This window comes from Nyctereutes procyonoides, unplaced genomic scaffold (genome assembly GCF_905146905.1).
Source record: "Nyctereutes procyonoides isolate TBG_1078 unplaced genomic scaffold, NYPRO_anot_genome, whole genome shotgun sequence".
NCBI lineage: Eukaryota > Metazoa > Chordata > Mammalia > Carnivora > Canidae > Nyctereutes > Nyctereutes procyonoides.
In genome coordinates, this window is record NW_026575049.1 from 5,872,378 (window position 1) to 5,890,845 (window position 18,468).

Here is an 18,468-nt window from a genome sequence, read left to right on the forward strand (position 1 = left end):
TTTTCTAAAAGTGTCCTATATACATATATATAGTATTTTATTTTAAAACGTCATTGAGCATATACATTTCTTTAGCTTTTTCCAGGGAACATCGCACCTAAGTTTCAAAACACACAAAATAGATCCCCTTTACTAAACAGTTTTCATTTTGGGGGGGGGTGGTTACGAAAGTCAAGGTGTCACAATCACAAAGCATAAAGGTACATGGTTCTGAAACCATTCTCAGGCAGATTCCTGTCATTCCCTGTACATCTGGCATTTTTTGGGAAACCCAGACCGTGATGCGTTCCTTTACAGATGATCTCCACAGTGGGCTTCCCTGGGTCTCCAGAAGAAACAAAGAAAATGGAAGCAAACAGAAATAAGAGCCTGACCTCAGGACTCCCCAAACACAAAATCCCATGGAAGATCGGAAGGGGGTGGGGGTGGGGGGCACAAGGTTCTCCTTCAACTACGTCGCGGTAGAAAACAACAGCACGTTTACAGCCTCATTTGGTCACTGTCTACCTGTTGCTACATGAACAAGACTTCATCTAAGACGCAGAGGAAAAATTAAAGCTATTTACACGTAACATCATGGATTAGAAAGAGGAATAGTGCGCAGACTGCCACTCAAATCTGACAAAGAGGTGCCACGGTGCTTGCCTAAGAGGCGAGTGAGGCTGCTCACGTAGTGTCCTTTGAAAAATCCCAGTGGGCACATGTGCCACAGCACCCACACCCAGCCCACGTCTGCTCAGCGTGCTGGGCTGTGTGTCCTGTGTGGCCTCTAACGCTTCTCTGCACTTGTAAAGTCCTCAAAAATCCAAGTTTCTAATGTCAGATCCCATCCTGTGGCCAGATACTCTTCTCCTGTTTTCTTAGGTCTGGTAAGTTTTAGGGTCAGCCTGACTGTTCTTTGCATAGACAATGACTCTTCACGGCTTTCTCCCAATGTCCCAGAAGCAGTAATTTACAGAAAATAGACGCTCATAAAAGTTTGACATATTCCCTCTGAGACGAGTGGAGCTGCTGGGTCACTTAAGGAAAGGTCAGATCCTCAAACTGTGGTGGAAAGAAACCAATGGCCATCCTTGGCCTTGTTGAAAAAAGCCCGATTGGCAGGCGAGGAAGGAGGTGCCGTGGAGAGGAGCAGCAGGAGTTTAAAGACCTGAGAGTCTTTTTTCCAAATGTTTCCATGCTAGTGCTCTTGGTATACCAAAAATCCTGCCCAAATGGCCAAGATCTGAGGCTAAATCTGGGTCCCGGGACTCTCACCCCTGTCCACCAGTAGCTACCTACAGCACAGCTCACTTCGCACGGCCCCATAGAGGTGAGCTGCTAGGAATTTCAAAAAATCAAATACCCTAAATTCCCCAAAGCTGGGGAAAGGAACCAACATCGCCACTTGGTGTGGTTTTGTCCTATTCCACAGCTGAGTGGGCGGCCTCGCCCGATGTTCCCCTCTCCCTTCCTGCCCCAAGAGCCACAGTTAGGGAAGGACGGCCACCCCAGAACGTACCCTCCACCTGTGACTGCGGCCACCGCTCTGACGACCGCAGGTGTCACGAGAACCCAGGGTAGGTGGTCACCTGCAGGGTGTGCACGGAGTGGGAGTTTGCTTGCTTTAAGGAAAAGACTGTCCCCACATATATGGAAGAGCAGGGTCCAGCCTAACAGAGATTTAGAATGGGAAGAGCCTTTCATTAGAGGAAGTGGCCACCTCCCCGCCCCAAGACAACCATAAAGTCCTGACCAGGAAATCGAACGCTTTTTATTAAACAAGACTTCCTCTGGGGCGATGAGGACAAGCAGAGTTGGCTAGAAGTCAGCTGCCCAAGATTTCAGAACCACATGTAAATGCGTCCTTCAGAATTTTGAGTGTGTTGCCTTTTGACCTTTCCAGGAATGCTCCAAGGGCCGACCCACTTATGTAGACACAGTTACTGCTCTGGGACGGGATGGCCTGGGTTCCTGGGTGCAAAGTAAAGCCAAACAGAGTAAGCTCAATTCGCAGAGCTTATCAGCGCTGCGTAGGTCTTTTATGGGCACTAACAAAGCACTCTTTCCCCATATGATTTATTCGCCTCATTTCTAATTTTCCTCCCATCCCCCAAACAGAAACAGGGCTTCAGCTTTTTACTAACGTCTTTCCACCAAGGAGGCTTCTGAAAGGAATTCCTGGATACCTTTCTAACTAAAACCAGCAGGACGTGAATGCTCAAGACTTTAGAATAAATTGAAAAAAAAAAGGGGGGGGGGTTTCCAGAATTTTTCCTGAGACATTTCTTGGCAGTAAATGAACTGGTGAATTGAGTCGAAGGCTGTCATGACATCTATACCCAAAGTCAGACTCTGGTGGCTCAAATCAAAGTAGAAAAAGCTCAAGGAGGGACCAACAGAGAAGCCCAGGAGAGGAAACAGATGAAAGGCATCGGGAACATGGGAAAGAGGTGACTGCTTGTGAGGACAGCTTCGCAAAGAAGGCAGTTCAGGGTCCTCCACAGAAAACATTCTGGTTTTCAATTTGTATGTGACTTTGCATCAGAGCAGGAGCAGGAAGGGGACCAGGATGCTGTAAAATGGTGGCGTGTTGTCCCACAGCATAGTGTTCCGCCAGAGAAGCAAATGCTTTACCACAAACCTGTCCCCGCAGAGACATCTGGGGTAGCTGAAATCTCCTGGAGGAGGAGGGAAGCTGTCAGATGAAGGTGACCCCTGACAGCGTGGTCGTCCAATTCTTCCCAGGTGACATTTTGGCAAACAGCTGGTGGGTAAGTTCCCATAGTACTTCACCTACCAGGCAGCGCGTCATTTCCACACTGTGGAATGAATTCATACCTGAGTAGAGGAGGCTCCAGGCCTTTCCTAATAAAATATCTACAACTCTGGGAAGGTGATGAACTATCCTGGAGGAACGATCCCTCTCCTCTCCTCTGAGGAAAGGACTCAACAAACATGCGAACTGGAATTGGCTCTCCAGCAGCTTTGGGAATCACATCAACGACATTTTTCTTTATCGGGTGGGAAGGATGCTCTAATTACACAAAATCCTCAAGGTGGTGATGATGCCACAGGACGTGTGCAGGAAGACTCAGTAATTGGACGCTGCTCTGTAAGGTGCCCCAGTGCAGAACCATAGTCTGCCTAAGAGATGGAAGTGCCTTCTAAAAATCTACTTTGTGATTCCTCGTGGTAGAGAGGCAACAGGTAGTTTTGGTGTTCGCTGCTTCTGCAGCTCCTGTGAGGAACACTCAGAAGTGCAGCAACAATGGGAACTGGGGTTTCAGCTGTTGGGTGGCTGGGACGTGATTCCAAGGGGAAGGCATGGGGCACACGGCATGAGAATGACCCGTCAACCCAATTCAAATTCACTTTTATCAAACAGCTATTCTAAGTGGGCCTTGCCCTTCGAAGAGGAGAGGGAGAGCGGGACCATTGTTCCTTGAAAGTACACTGATACACGGCCCTTGGGGGCTGTCACAGCCCATGGAACCTGAATCCAAAATGAAGGAAGGGTCTTCATGTGAGGTATGGCGAACTGCCTGGTACATGGAGCTTCCTGTACTGATCTCTTAAACACTGCTTTACGGGTGTCCCCACAGCCCCCAGCAGGTGGGGAGGGCCAACCATTCCAGATTTGAAAACCTAGATTCTCAGAGAAATCTCAAGCCATGAAAAGGGGACCCTTGAAGACAACAGAGGAACCGATGGTCCAAAGAAACGCCCATATTTTCAGGAAAACATACTGATTTGGTGAGAAAATGCAATTCAAGACAAACTGTTACACAACAAGGACAAGAACTCTGGCAGCCAGGGCACTGTTCCAGAAGGCTGCCTGGGTGATGTGGGCTACTGGGTACAGGGACAGCCTGGGCTGGACTTTGACACATGAATATTCCTCAGCAAGGAGCTGGAAAGTCCCAGGCCTGTTTTATGGAAGGGAAACAATTAAGATTCAAGAAATATCAAAGAGAAAAAAAAAATCCCTGCCTCACCCCACCATAACCATGATAGAATAGAGAGAGAGATACACAGAGATGGCGTTCCCTGAAATAGATCTCAGGCTTACTAGAAGGGGGGTGCTTACACTTTCTGAGGCATGATCCCCAACTTTTCAATGCAGCACTTTGAACCCGTAGAGAAGCTGGCAGCTTGACAGGCCAGCGTCTTCCGCCAGTTACACCTGAAAATGGCTGCCTAGCTATTCCAAATAAATATGTGTGTGCCCCAAACAGGCAGTGACCACCTGGAGGCCTATTAAAGGAACCAAAAGAAACACAACTCTCGGTAGCAGCCTTTATGTTTTGCTCTTGTTGAGTATCCAGACCTGTTACTAAAGAGGAAACTGAAATCGAAGGGTCCCCCAGAGGTACAGTCTGAGGCCTCTCGGCAGCACACTCCCCACCTGGGCTAGGAAGAGGCTGCATCACCTGGAACTCTGCCGGGGTACTTCCCAGTCCCGTCCTGCTAAGAGTATCCCAGCTTTCTCCCCTGCTGTCCTCCCAATCCCCTGGGCTGTTTTTCAGGAAAGTTTGTTCCCATGTATTAAAGGAATGACATATACAGAAATGTCGTCTCCTGAGCCCAGTCGGTCATTAGATATCCGCCATCCTCTGTCCTTTAGGACACCGCGGGCACGCATCACCAGGTCCTGAGCTGCCAGCGTGTACCTGTGTAGAGAGAAGTAGGAATGAGACCATCAGTCGGCATTAGGCAGAATCAAGAGTCGAGCAAGGCTGAGAAGGAGGCATCACTACAGCTACGTAAATGCTTTTCAAATACCCCTATAGTCTCAAAAAGGCTAGGCCATCTTTTCCCAAAATGTGGGATGCCTAATGTGAGATTATGCTTTTAGGTGGTAGATGGACAAGGCACCCCATACTTTAAAGAACCTCCTAAATTATTCTGTTGAGTCCTCCTCTGAGGTTTTTGGGGATATCAAGGAGAGAGTCTCTATTTGGTGTAAGGCTGTCTTTAACGTGGATCTGCTCAGCTCACAGCTTTGCACTGCAAACCATAGCTAGCGGAAAAAGTACTAGGGAAACATAAGAGCTTTTGTTTTCAGTGTTATTTTTGGGGGCCACATTCTTTTTAGGACAAAGGATAGTCATTTTCTATTTATGGTAGGGGTCAATCTTTTAAATAGAATTATTTTTAAAAAGGGAATTTATTTTTTTAAAAAAGTGAGTTTATTTAAATAAAAACATTAATAGTGCCCGTCGCGTGGGAGTACAGTAAAAATGTGAAGGTGTTTTTTGAAATGACTGATAAGCCTTGGTGTGGATGAACTATTCACTCCCCCTTATCAATGCCACACTCTCCTCTTGATCAATATAGGTATTTAGGTACAGCGGCAGGTGTGTGTGGGGGGGTCCTCCAAGAATTGGAAAATATGATTGCACGTAGAGATTTACATTTAGGAAAAAGAATGACTACACTATTAGCCAATGCAAAGTACTGACATATAATGACCAGTGTGGGAGGGGATTTTGGTGTGTATGGGCCCGGGTTGGCTGTGTGGCATTAAAAAAATGAGGCAAAACATCGGCAGGTGTCTATCCAAATACTGATCAGAGCAGAGAAAGTCTTAGCTGACAGACTTCAAAGAGATTTAGTTCCGCTGGTACGACCATATTTAGCGTGGATGAATTATTCTCTCAGCCTGTGCCATTAAACATGATTCACCGTTAACTCTGATTTCACGTTCACCAAATAACCTGATTATGATCTGGCTCCTTGTGTAGGCCTGCCTACAGGGAAAGGGTGAGCCAGTCATTGTGCTGTAAGAATATCAGTCAGTTATAGTTCTCCACATAAACGTCAACTGGCATTTCGGTTTCCACATCAATCTTGTAAGCTTGGTTAGGGTGAGTCCAGCTCCGACAATGAATCTGTTCTTAGTATGTGGATTAAACCAGTTTCTGAATCTGAAAAGCTAAAAGCCAGACTCTGATAAATCACCAAGATAATAAATGTCACCCTATAAGGAATGCTTCTTGGAAGCCTTTAACAACAGACCACCCTGATACTACTAGTGGCTTTTCCCTACTTTGTAATGTCTCTGCCTTGCCCTTAGGACTGCGATTTTATGGAATTCAGAGCACCAGGAGGCTCTTCTATTTCTTCTGGTAAGAACCCTTATGGATTTGCTGGGTTTCATATTAAAAGAGATTGGCAAGTAAACAAATACTAAAATAAAATAAAATAAAATAAAATAAAGTAAAATAAAGTAAAATAAAATAAAATAAAATAAAATAAATGAGGCCAGCATCTAGCCCATCATTATAATATTTAAGACTAAGGTTCGTAGCAAATGATCTCAGGATTAAGATTCCAGGACATAAAGTCTTTGAGACTCGAGTCTACTTGCAGCCCAGATAGCAGGGAGGAGCGCGGCACACGCTACAGCGGGCACAGGAAGTGCTGTTTAGTTCATGCAAAATAAATGCCTTTCCTCCAGGACAATGGGTGGTAGGTGGGTAGGAGAGACACCTTCTTCTGTCCTGAGAGAATTATCAGCTTTGCGGCAGAAAGCTCTTAGGTTGCACTCGAGGGAGGATGAGGCCCCTTTCGGAGGGTTCTCCCACTGAGATCAGGAAATAAACAGCAAGGAGCCCAGAGCGGCCTTTGGCTAAACGGCCCCATAAACGTCCCCAAAATGCACATTCGGTAGCTTATACTATATTCAGAAGATTCTCTCAGATGCTCACCCCAGATTACTCTTGGGTTTATGTTAAATCGTATACCTGCCATACAACCATGTAGGGAAAGGCTACCACAGTATCAGAGGGATGTTATTATCCTGGTGATTGACCAGGGTCCAAACTTTAGCCTTTTTTTTTTTTTTTAAAGATTTTACTTATTTATTCATGAGAGACACACAGAGAGAGGCAGAGGGAGAAGCAGGCTCCCTGTGCGGACCCCGATGCGGAACTCGATCTCAGGATCCTGGGATCACACCCTGAGCTGAACTGCTGAACCACCCAGGCGTCCCTCAAACTTTAGCCTTTTAAGTTAAGAAACGGGGCTGAGTCAATACAGAGTCAATATAGCTCTTCCTGTGTCAGAGCTGCACACACCTGAACTCAGCTCAAGAGCATGCTAGATGGAGAAAATTATGTCAGGTTACGATAAAATGTGGCTGACAGAAAAAGAAGATGATAGATGGGGAAGGTCCCACCTTGGAGGTGAAAATAAGTTAATATTTATGTTTCAAAAAAACCAAGAGGTCAAAAAACGGACACAAGAACTCAAGCCAGCTCCTGTGGCTTGCCTGGAAAGAGGCAAGTCATTCCCTTGGCCTCTCCGGGTCTGCAGCCTTGGGGCAACAACGAGAAAGATCCAAACGAGGTTAGACAGAGCCACAGAGGAGCACCCTCAGTTCAAGGCAAGGGACCACCCTGATGTTGCCATTACTGGTGACTTTGGGTATTTAAAAAATGGTCAAAATTAGCAGTGGTATTTTAAAAAGCAGCATTAGGTCACCTAGAAAAGGCGGTTACCCAGGAAACGCATTTCCCTGAGGGCTCTAGATAATTAAGGTTTTATTCTTAAAAATGGTTATTGCCTATTCCAAGAGAACTTCCCTTGAGCCTGAATTTCTTTTTATTACCATCCATTCTGTCTTCCCTTAGGTGCTGAACTTCTTGAGAGAGAAATCATTTTTGCTCCTTCAATTTCTTCCCTTTTCCTCCTTAATCTCTCAACAGTAGGCTCCCCTACCTTACGAGGCTGGCCTCTTGCACCTTGACCTAAGAGCTTCTTCTCAGTACTCGTTCAGCCCAGCCCCGCTCCAGCACAGACTCTACTGACCACCTTCTTTGCCTTTGACAGCTCCTGTCTTCCTGAATGCTCCTTTTTTTTATGGGTGAGGGGAGGCTTTCACCCGCCTACACACCCAAGTCCTCCCGTGTCTGGGGCTTCCATGACACACGACACAAACTCTTCTGATGCTCCCTAAGTTGGTTGGTAGACCCCAGTGAAGGCTTAAGAAGAAGTCAATAAATATTAACTATTTTCACCTCCAAGGTGGGACTTTCCCCATCTACCATTCTTAGTTAATGTGATCCCCAGTCTCTCAGGCAGGAAATGGTAGTCATTTTCAGTGTCACCTACTCATCCTGATATTTTTAAATGATAAAATCTACAAGACTGAGTAGGACTTCTAAACTTCATACTTCATTTTTCTTAAGCTTTAGTAATAATTTTATTTTTAAAAAAATTTTTCCTTTCACTCCATTATTTATTTATTTATTTTTCTTTTTAATTTATTTTTTAAAACTTTGTAATAAGGCTGGCTAATGGCTTATCTATCTTATTAATTCTTTCACAGAACCAAGTCCTGGTTTTGTTGATCTGTTCCACAGTTCTTCTGGTCTCTATTTCATTGAGTTCTGCTTCAATCTTTATTAACTCTCTTCTTCTGCTGGGTGTAGGATCTATTTGCTATTCTTTCTCCAGTTCCTTTAGGTGCAAGGTTAGCTTGTATATTTGAGTTTTTTACAGTTTTTTTGAGGGAGGCTTGTATTGCGATGTATTTCCCTCTCAGGACTGCTTTTGCTGTATCCCAAGGATTTTGAACGGTTGTATCTTCATTCTCATTAGTTTCCATGAATCTTTTAAATTCTTCTTTAATTTCCTGGTTGACCCTTTCATATTTCAGCAGGATGGTCTTTAACCTCCACGTGTTTGAATTTCTTCCATATTTCTTCTTGTGATTTAGTTCTAGTTTCAAAGCATTATGGTCTGAAAATATGCAGGGGACAATCCCAATCTTTTGGTCTCGGTTGAGACCTGATTTGTGACCCAGTATGTGGTCTATTCTGGAGAAAGTTCTGTGTGCACTCGAGAAGAATATGTATTCAGTTGTGTTTGGATGTAAAGTTCTGTAAATATCTGTGAAATTCATCTGGTCTTATTTTTTTAAACTTTGTATGTTAAAGTGTATTTCATTAGTGGTATATGGCTAATTACAATAAAATCTAATCTCATAGTTATTAAGATGTAAACTATATTTATTGTAAAAGTGGATATATCTGAGCTTATTAATCTGACATCACTAATACACACATGTAAACAAATATAAAACTTCCTGTGTGTTTTCTCTTTATTATGTTTTTCTTCATTCTTGCTTTCTATCAGGTTGATTGATCAAATCCCATGTCGGGCTCCCCACCGGGAGCCTGCTTCTCCCTCTGCCTATGTCTCTGCCTCTCTCTCTGTCTCTCATGAATAAATGAAATCTTAAAAAAAAAATACTCATCCTGTCTTTGAACCACAAAGATCTTTTGCTTTTTATCTTGCAGGATAGCTTTATTGGGTATAGAATCCTGGGTTGACCATTATTTTCCCTCTGCAATTTAGAGATAATATTTTGTTTATTGTGACTCTTCTTGTAGAGAAGTCATCTCTTTATAAGGAAATATTTTTTCATTGGTAGCCTTTTAAGTTTTTTTACTGTTGTTTTGTTATTGATGGTTGGAAGTTACACCAAGACATAACAGTGAGGATTCCTTTATATTTATCATGGTTGAAAATGTGTTTTACTCCTTCAAATGAGAAGGTATTTCTTTGATTCTGGAAAACTTTCAACTGTGAACTTTCTGAATATTGCTTGCCTTCTATTTCTTATATTTTCTCCTATTAGACCTTCTCTATTTTATCTTCATGTCCACTTCGTTCCTGTTTTTTTTTCTATCTGATTTATTTAAATTCACTAATTCCTGTTGTAGTGGTTTTCTCTTCAATCCATTCAGTAAACTGTTCAACAACACAAAGGTTAGTGGCACCAACCACCACACAGTCAAAAATCCAAGTGTAACTTCTGACTCTGAAAACTTAACTCTTAATAGCCTACTGTTACCCAGACATCTGATAACATAAACAATTAATACATATTATTACTTGTATTGTGTACTTATTATATATATTGTATTCTTACAATAAAGTAAGCTACAGAAAATGTTATTAAAAATCGTAAGGGAAAGCACATTTACAGTACCGTGTCAAAAAATACATGTGTAAGTGGATTCATGCAGTTCCAAACCCATGTTATTCAAGGGTGAACTGTAGTGACTTTATTTCAGTGACATACTTTTCCCCATTGTGAATTCCATTTGGTTGTTTCCCAAATCTACCTCTTCTTACCTTGTGGTTCTAGTTGTACATGTTTAAAGTTTCAACTTATTCTAATGGGTTTTCTTTGGAGAACAAGAAGGAAGGCTCCATCGTATCTAATTATTCTTTCTCATAGTGGGTTTGAAGGTAAGATATAAATTTCTCTTCAATAGGGGTGGGTTACTCTGTGCTCTATGTTATATAGAGATTTTTAAATCTGCCTTTACTAGGAAACACTATGGGTTTTTCTAGAACATGTAATTTCTTGGGTTAGGATTCTCCTAACACAGGGGTGGTGTCAGGTTTAACTTCCCACTTACTGTGTGGTGAACCTAGCCAACCATATCCCTTCCTCAAAGAACTTCAGGTTCTTGCCATCATCTGTGTATCCCTGTGCATCAGGGACGGATGGCTCCAACCTGAGTGCGAGGCTTAGGGAGAATGTCCAGGACCACTTCTTCCAACACTGTGGCCAGGAGCTCAGATTTCCTCCACATGACTTCTTTTTGCCAGACTTCTCTGGTGAGTGTGGTATCTTCTCCGTAAGAGCAGCCTGTGCAGACAACTGAAGGGGGCTGATTAAATGCTGTATTCAGTGACTTAACAGTGCATCTGAACTCTATGACCAGTTTCTTGACATTTCCCTCAGGCTACAGGAGATCCTGTATTGAAATGAAGTCAGAAACAACATTCAGGTAAAATGAGGCCACTTGCAGGAGCTTTCCTTGTGAATGATCAACTCAACACAACCCCAGAAACCGGCTCTTGGGAGAGGGTGTTTTGCCCTAGCTCCAATATTCGGCCAGGCTGGTCGCCATTTCAAAATCCAGTGGCATCCATATTCGAGAGCCAACTCGCCTCAGACATGAAACCATTTGTAAGGTTGCTTTGTATCCAACGTGGTACAAGAGGAGACAACTTTCTCTGGAGGGAAAGAACCGGGTCTCCGCAGTCCCATTTGGTTTTCCTCTAATACTACCTGACAAGGGATACCTGGTTTGGGGACTATGAAAGAAATTGCTAAATGTGTCAGTAAAACAGGAGAACTCTATAGATTTTGGTAGTGAGACTGAACACAAGGGCAGACACGTGCCACAGACTGAGTCAAAACAGGAAATGGGAGAACAAAACCTACAGGAGAGAAACAAAGAATATGGTGCCGCTGAAGGGAAATGAATTCCACTGCACACCGGCCTGAAGCAGGCGGAGGGGCCTGGTGGTTCTGGAAGCTGGGAGTGGAGCAGACGAAGGGCCATTCCCAACCGCCTTATTCAGAATGCTTGGTCAGACCGCAGGAGAGAACTGCCGGAGCAGTCTGAAGCACTCACTCTCTTCTAAGAATCTCCCTGGGAGACAAGGTTTGTATTTTGAGAACATTTTTCTTCTGGGCCGAAGCTTTCAATATTGATCAGCAAAGCTCTGCTGAAAGGAATGGCTGCCAGGGAGGGAGCTCACTTGGCACACGGCACAGGGCTTGGCTCAGAGGCTTCCTCAGGCTTGGGGGTGGGGGGGGGCAGAGAAAGGACAGCAGGGGAGGGAAGAAAACAAAGAAAGGAAGAGGGCTGAAGAACTATGGGAAGGCCAAAAACCCTTTTCACAGGGCCCTGACCCATAAATCCTCCATGGTCTGTTGTCCCCGTGGTTCTGAGGCATCTGTGGCCTTTCCTACTTGTCTCAGCTCTTCAGCAGAGAATACGGAGGGGCTCAGGGTGTGGGCGTGGGTGGCCGAGGGCGCAATCTTGGTTTGACCACGGCCCACATGGGCACTCTGGAAAAATCCCTCGGCCTCTTGGAGCCCCTCTTTTATTCCTTATAAATCTGGAATGACAGCAGGGCGAGACGTCGGAGGCCCCCGCAAGGAATGAGTGAGAACCTTCCACAAAACATTCCGCACAGTCCCGGCACCTGGTCAGGGGTCACTACACGCTCGCTCGCGTTGTCCTCACTGAACAGAAGATGTCTTTTTCTTCCCCAAGAGATTTGCCTTCCGGCGTCTACCACTTAGGGAACCGGTTTCCAACAGAGGCCACCTCTGAATCAGCACTGGTGTGGAAGCAGCCTCCTTTTCAGGCCTCAGGCTATGCCCGTGCCTTTAAGGCCTTAATAGTTCTCATTGGGTGGGAACTGCTATTTGCCATTTAGATGGTGCAGATCAGGGTCTCACAGGAGGGAGGTGGGTGGCAGGGATTGGGGAATTAATGGTTCCCCATATTTGCATATAAAAGGCAGCCTCCATCTGCTGATGCCCAGCAGTAATAGAGTGTGATGGGAACAGGAGGAGGAATCTTCTTTGCATTCTAAGCAGGCCTCTGAAATTTAAGAGGTAGAAAAGCTCTCCCAAGCTCTGGAACATTGGCAGGCATCTACAGCGGCTGGCGGGTAGGGGTGAGGGCTCTTTGTTGTATTTGGCCCCGGGCAGCGCATCCCAGGAGGAGGCATCTCACTGCTGGGAGCTGAACCACGCGTGTCCCTTACCGGCCTCTGGGGGTCACTGAAGCCACTCATGACAGCTTCTGTCCCCGGCCCAGGGTGCGGGGGTCCCAGTCTGGTGGACTATTCGGAGGCACTGGTACTGTGACACTGCCACTGCGTACCCCAGGGGTTAAGTTGCCCGCAGGCAGAGGGCCAGGGGCTGAGGAAAGCTGCCCACAGTCACAGGAGAGGGTGGGGACACCCGCCAGGCCTCATCCCCCCTCTGCCCTGGCACCGACTACCTGGTCTCTTAGGGGGTGCGTGTTTAGTTTTGCTTGTATCCCCACTGGCAAACTTTTCAATGTGAGGGGGAACAATGGAGCATTTCCTTCTCGATCTTCCCTGGCAAGCCCTTGAAATGTCCTGATGGTCCCACTAAGTGGCCCTATGCCTCTGCCCTGGCCGCCCCAGAGATGGCAGTGAGGGAGGAAAGAGGGGCCTGGCTGTTCGGAGGCACCGTGGGCAGCAGCGCAGACTGACTGCCAACGTCCCCGGGGCCTAAGGATGCTGGATTGTGCAAAAGGAACAACAATGCAGATCTGCTCCAGTCTCCCAGCAGCAGGTTGCCCACCCACGACTCTGTTCCTCAAGCTGTAATAACTGTGGGGGGAGTGGGGGGTGGTGGTGATGGGAACCCTTCCTTTTTGCATCGGAGCCATAGTTTTTCCAAACCACGTGGTGCTGGGAGAGATCAGTCCGGCTAATCCACGGAAAGATTTCATAAGAAGAACTTTCTTTCATCTTTTGCCAAAATAAATGTCATTATTATCGAGGAAACACAAACCCGCACTCAATAGCTGCGCTGGTAACACCGTGGTCAGTGTTGGGGGCTGTTTCGCTGCTTCCTCTCTTCCTCATCGAGGCCCACAGACCGAGTCTCGGGGACCATGGACGTGGAGGAGGACGTCCGGGCTGTGACCCATCAAGGTGGTCTCTCTTGTTAGGGAGGTGCTGTGTTGGGACTTACAGATTGAACACCCCGTAATGAGCACCTTCGGGTGTCCCAGCAGGGGGACAGGGACACGGTGTCCGGAGTTCCACAAAAAGGAGGCTTCCGCAGAGAGGTCTGGGGTGGGAAGGCCTGGCAAAGGCCCGCAGAGTTTGGCCTGGGCATCTGGAATGTGCCTGCAGGCCATGCTTCCATGGTTGGTTTACTGTTCTTTGGCCCTGGTTCCCCTCGGCTTTGTCCATGTCCTTCCCCCTCAGTCATAATGACACTTTATTACCTTTGGACAAAACACTAAGCATCCTCTCTGAACGTGGACACACCTGCCTCCATGTTGAATACTGTCCGCAGGAGACCTACTGCTAGACCTTCAGCCTGATGGAGGGGCTAAGTCAATCCCAGATAGTTTGCCTCAGAAAACCCCTTCCAGGCCTTTCTCTGAGCACCGTCTCCAAGTTGTGTGAGATGTTTAGGCCTCAGTAGAGACCCTTCCTGGTATTGTTGTTTTTTCCCCTGCCAGGTTTACGGTTTACAGAGAACTACAGGTTCTCGTCCATGACTCCAACTACCCGACTCAGGTGCTGGCTTGGCATATTTCCTATGAATGGTTCAATTCATAACCCCACAGGGGACTCGCAGCCCCGCCACTCTGCTATACTTCAGGGCGAACTCCACTCGAAAGAAAAAAAGAAAAAGCAAGAGAAATTTGTCACACTCCTTCTGGTCGTCCATAAGAAGCCTCCTTTTAATTTTTTGGTTCTTCTGTGGAGACAGTTCAAAACAGCAACAGGGACTTCAGAAGATACACTGGAGTCAAGAGACTCATACAGCTGATTTTTACTCCATCTCTGCCTGAGAGGATGGGGTCAGGGTCAGCAAGTTGCAAACATATCGTTATGCTAATCGTCCCTTCCCTCCCTCTGTGCTCTAAAGGGGGACATGCTATTTATGAATTCCTTGGTGGGAAAGGACAGCATCACAGGAAGGCAACGCTGGCCACTTGTTGAGGATGGCAGTCACTAAAAAGAAAAGGGAAAGGAAACAACCTACATGGAACCTTAAAAGTTGAATAATCCCAAGGCAAAACCTCAAAGGCCTGCCTGTCACAGGGCTAATGGTCAGCCTTTCTGTTTTGCTAAATTTCTAGACAAAAAGAAATTTTTGTACAAAATCCGCAGAACTCAGAGTAGACCGGCCCCAACCTTCGAATGAAGGACCACTGCTGTTCTCATTTGCCCTGTGGCCTCCCCTTGCTGGGGGGTGGCCCGCCCTGGGGGTACACCTGTCCTTCCTCATGTTCCGTCAAACAACAGGCTGACCTCCTTTGGGCAGCTGCGTCACGTTTGGACCCAGGAACCCTCCGCCCCTACCCCCAGCCCTCCAGCCCCCCAACATGGTTACATAGGTACGCCTTTGGTCCTGGCCTCCATCTGGGGAGAAATGAATCCTTCTGGCTAAGGAGGAGCCACGGAGCCTCTGGAATTAGGAAGTGGCTCCTTCCTCCTCCCAGGATGACTTAGATTAAAATTTATTCGGAGGACTTCCACTCATACATATTTTTAAAATTCTATTAAAAAATAAAATAGAATTTTATTTATTGATTCATGAGAGATACAGAGAGAGAGAGAGAGAGAGAGAGAGAGGCAGAGACTCAGGCAGTTGGAAAAGCAGGCTCCGTGCAGGGAGCCCGATGTGGGACTCGATCCTGGGACCCCGGGGTCACGGCCTGGGCCACAGGCAGATGCTGGACTGCGAGCCCCCAGGCATCAGGCAGCCGCCGTGAGAAGGAAGCTTAGGTTAGGCGTCGGTCCTTAACGGCTCACACCTCAACGCCCTTGCATGTCCGTGACCCCGCGGACCTTCAGCCCCAGGCACGGCCAGGAGTGCGTGCCTCCGGCCCCCTCCCCGCCCCAGGAACAAGCTGGGCCTGGCACGCCCTCCACCACCCACCAGTCCCCTCAGCCGCAGCCCGCCTCCCTTCCTCGCCAGCGGGACTGCTGAGCTACCCCAGCTCTGGGTGCTTGCCGCATCCCTGCTGCAGAGTCCCCTCCTAGGCTTTGGTTTGTCATTTCCCCCGAAAGGCAACACAAACCCTTTTCCTTTCCCGCCCCGTTTGCCCCACGAAATTGCGATAAGCCCTGCGTCTGGAGGTAGCAGTCCTGACAGACCCAGGAGCCTGCACCGAGCAGCACGCACCTGTCCTGGGCTGGTATGCACCTGCCCTGAGAGGCATGCACCTGCCTCGAGCGGGACCCACCTGCGCTGAGCGGCACCCACCTGCGCTGAGCGGCACGCACCTGTCCTGAGAGGCACCCACCTGTGCTGAGCAGCACCCACCTGCCCTGAGCAGCACGCGCCTGCAGCTGAGCAGCACGTACCTGCCCTGAGAGGCACACACATGCCCTGAGCGTCACCCACCTGCCCCGAGCGGCACCCACCTGCCCCAAGCGGCACGCACCTGCAGCTGAGCGGCACCCACCTGCGCTGAGCAGCACCCACCTGCCCTGAGTGGCACGCACCTGCCCTAAGAGGCGCACACATGCCCCCGAGCGGCACCCACCTGCCCCGAGCAGCATGCACCTGCAGCTGAGCGGCACCCACCTGTGCTGAGCGGCACGCACCTGCGCTGAGCGGCACCCACCTGCCCTGAGCTGCACGCACCTGCCCTGAGCGGCATGCACCTGCCCCCAGCGGTACCCACCTGCCCTGCGACAACACTGTGCAGAGGTTACCAGCCCCTGGAGGGCAGGTCTGTTGCCATGGAGAGCGGTGGGCTGGCTGGTGAGCAAACCCACGTGAGCTCGGAGAGATTTTCAAACCAAGTTTGGCGCCTGGGCCCTCGCACCTATCAGCTGGCTTTGTGAGGCTTCATAAAAATAATCACGGGAGAGAAAACCAACGAGAACATTGCTAACCAGCAGGATATAAAGCATCACATGAAAACTAAAAGCTCAACGGAAGAAAAATGCATTTAAGCTCAAATAAAAGAATCCAAACACTTGGGTACCAAGCAAGTGGAAGAGGCAAAAGAGCGTCACCTTCACGTTTTTCCTGCAGGAGTTTCTGCTGTGGGGTATACGAGGTGTAGACGGACGGCATTGCACACAGAACAGCAACAGCACCCGCCCGCTGGCCCTCAGGTTCGGGGCTGTCCCAGGGAAGCCCACCCTCTGTAGAGGAGGGACCGGAGGCGTTGGCAGCTTAAGGACGCTCGCCCAGGCCCAGGCCTACGGGGCAGGACCAGGAGCTGGACTCACAGTGCGACGAGGTTCTGAGCAGGGGAGCGCCAGGCCAAGCTGTGTCTCCCAGTTCACATGCAGACGCAGCGACGTGCGGACCTTCCTCCCCGCCTGCCACCCCTTCTACCAACGTAGCCACGGTCCTGAACTTGGGGTTAAGTCTCTTGCTTTTTTTATTATAGCTTTAGTATCTGTTTACCCAAATGACACAGGGCTAGTCTTCTACTTCACGCAGACATCATCTGCATATTCTTCTGTAACTTCCTTATTAAACTCAACATCCTGTTTTTCTAGATTCTTCCCCACAAACGAGCACATCTTTGGTTTGTTCCTTTTGAGCTGTAAAGCATCCCTTGGTTTATCCATCCTGTGACTGGACATGTGTGTTGATCCCAGCTTTTGTAATAAAAACAGTTCTGTGGGTTATCTTTTTTCTTTTCAAGATTTTATTTATTTATTCATGAGAGACACAGAGACAGGCAGAGACACAGGCAGAGGGAGAAGCAGGCTCCATGCAGGGAGCCCAACGTGGGACTTGACACCAAGACCCCCGGGATCACGCCCGGCCAAAGGCAGGCGCTCAACCACTGAGCTACCCGGGCGTCCCTGTGTATTATCTTTTCATTTGGAATTTCACCAGCACCAGATTGCCTGAATGATCTGTTAAAACACAACCTGCTGGGTCCCATCACTGGAGTTTTATTTGATAGATTTGGGATGGGGCCTGGGAATTTGCATTTCTAACAAGTTTTCTGATACTGCCGATGCCACATGACCCAAGGACTACACTTGCTGAACCAGTGCTCCAGGGCACAGACCCAAGAGAAGAACTTCTGAGTCACAGGACAGGCAAATCCCGACTCCCCCAGGTACGCCAACATGTCATCCGCCTGTCTACAAATTCACAAGGCCATCTGCCGTTACCTCATGTTTTTAATTTGTACCTCTCTGCTTACTGCATTTGAGTGTTTTAAAAATGCATTTATTTATTGGACATTAGTGTTCTTCTGTGTCATGACTGTTTGGCTCTTGCTTATTTTTCTAATGGGTTGTTTGTGTTTCCTTTATTGACCTGTGAGAGTTCATTGTATTTTATGGGTATGAATCCCTCTTCACTTATGCCAGTTGCAAAAATCTTTTCCCAGTTCATGGCTTGTCAGTTTACTCTTTATGTTGTCTTTTGAAGAACCGAAGTTGCAAATTTTAATGCAGTCAAGGTTATCAATCTTTTATTGTTTGTGCTTTCTGGGTCTTCTTTAAGAAATCCTTCTCTATGCTAAGATCATAAAGACAATTTCTCCCAACAATTTTTTTTTCCAAACAATTTTCTATAAGTTGTATTTATTTTGCCTTTCGCATGTAAGTCGTAATTTGCAGGGGCTTGATTTTAGTCTATGGTGTGAAGAAGGGATTCAGTTTTAATGTTCTCTACACCGTTTCAATTGTTCTGACTTTGTCTTAATATCTAGAAGGGTAAGACCCATACAGAAATGTCACAAACATTCCTGGCATTTTGTTTTTCCATATACATCTTAGAATGACCTTATGAAGCTACATGAAAACCTCACTGGAACTTTGGTTATAACTGTACTGACTCTAAAGATTGATATCTTTATAACGTACCTATGAAAGAATTTGTATATCTTCATAATATTGTCACATCTAACTGCTGCTGTGTCTGAGATATTACTGTTTTTTTATTCTTAAATATTA

At 47.0% G+C, this 18,468-nt stretch overlaps 1 protein-coding gene across 1 annotated transcript in view; it reads right to left on the reverse strand.

The window, feature by feature from the left end:
- The window catches only part of PPM1H (protein phosphatase, Mg2+/Mn2+ dependent 1H), a 255,422-nt gene continuing 236,954 nt past the window's right edge, over positions 1-18,468 (reverse strand). Inside the window, exon 10 of the mRNA XM_055327916.1 lies at positions 1-4,652. Within this exon, the coding sequence (XP_055183891.1) occupies positions 4,505-4,652 (148 nt within the window). The 3' untranslated portion in view covers positions 1-4,504. The remainder of the gene's footprint in view (positions 4,653-18,468) is intronic.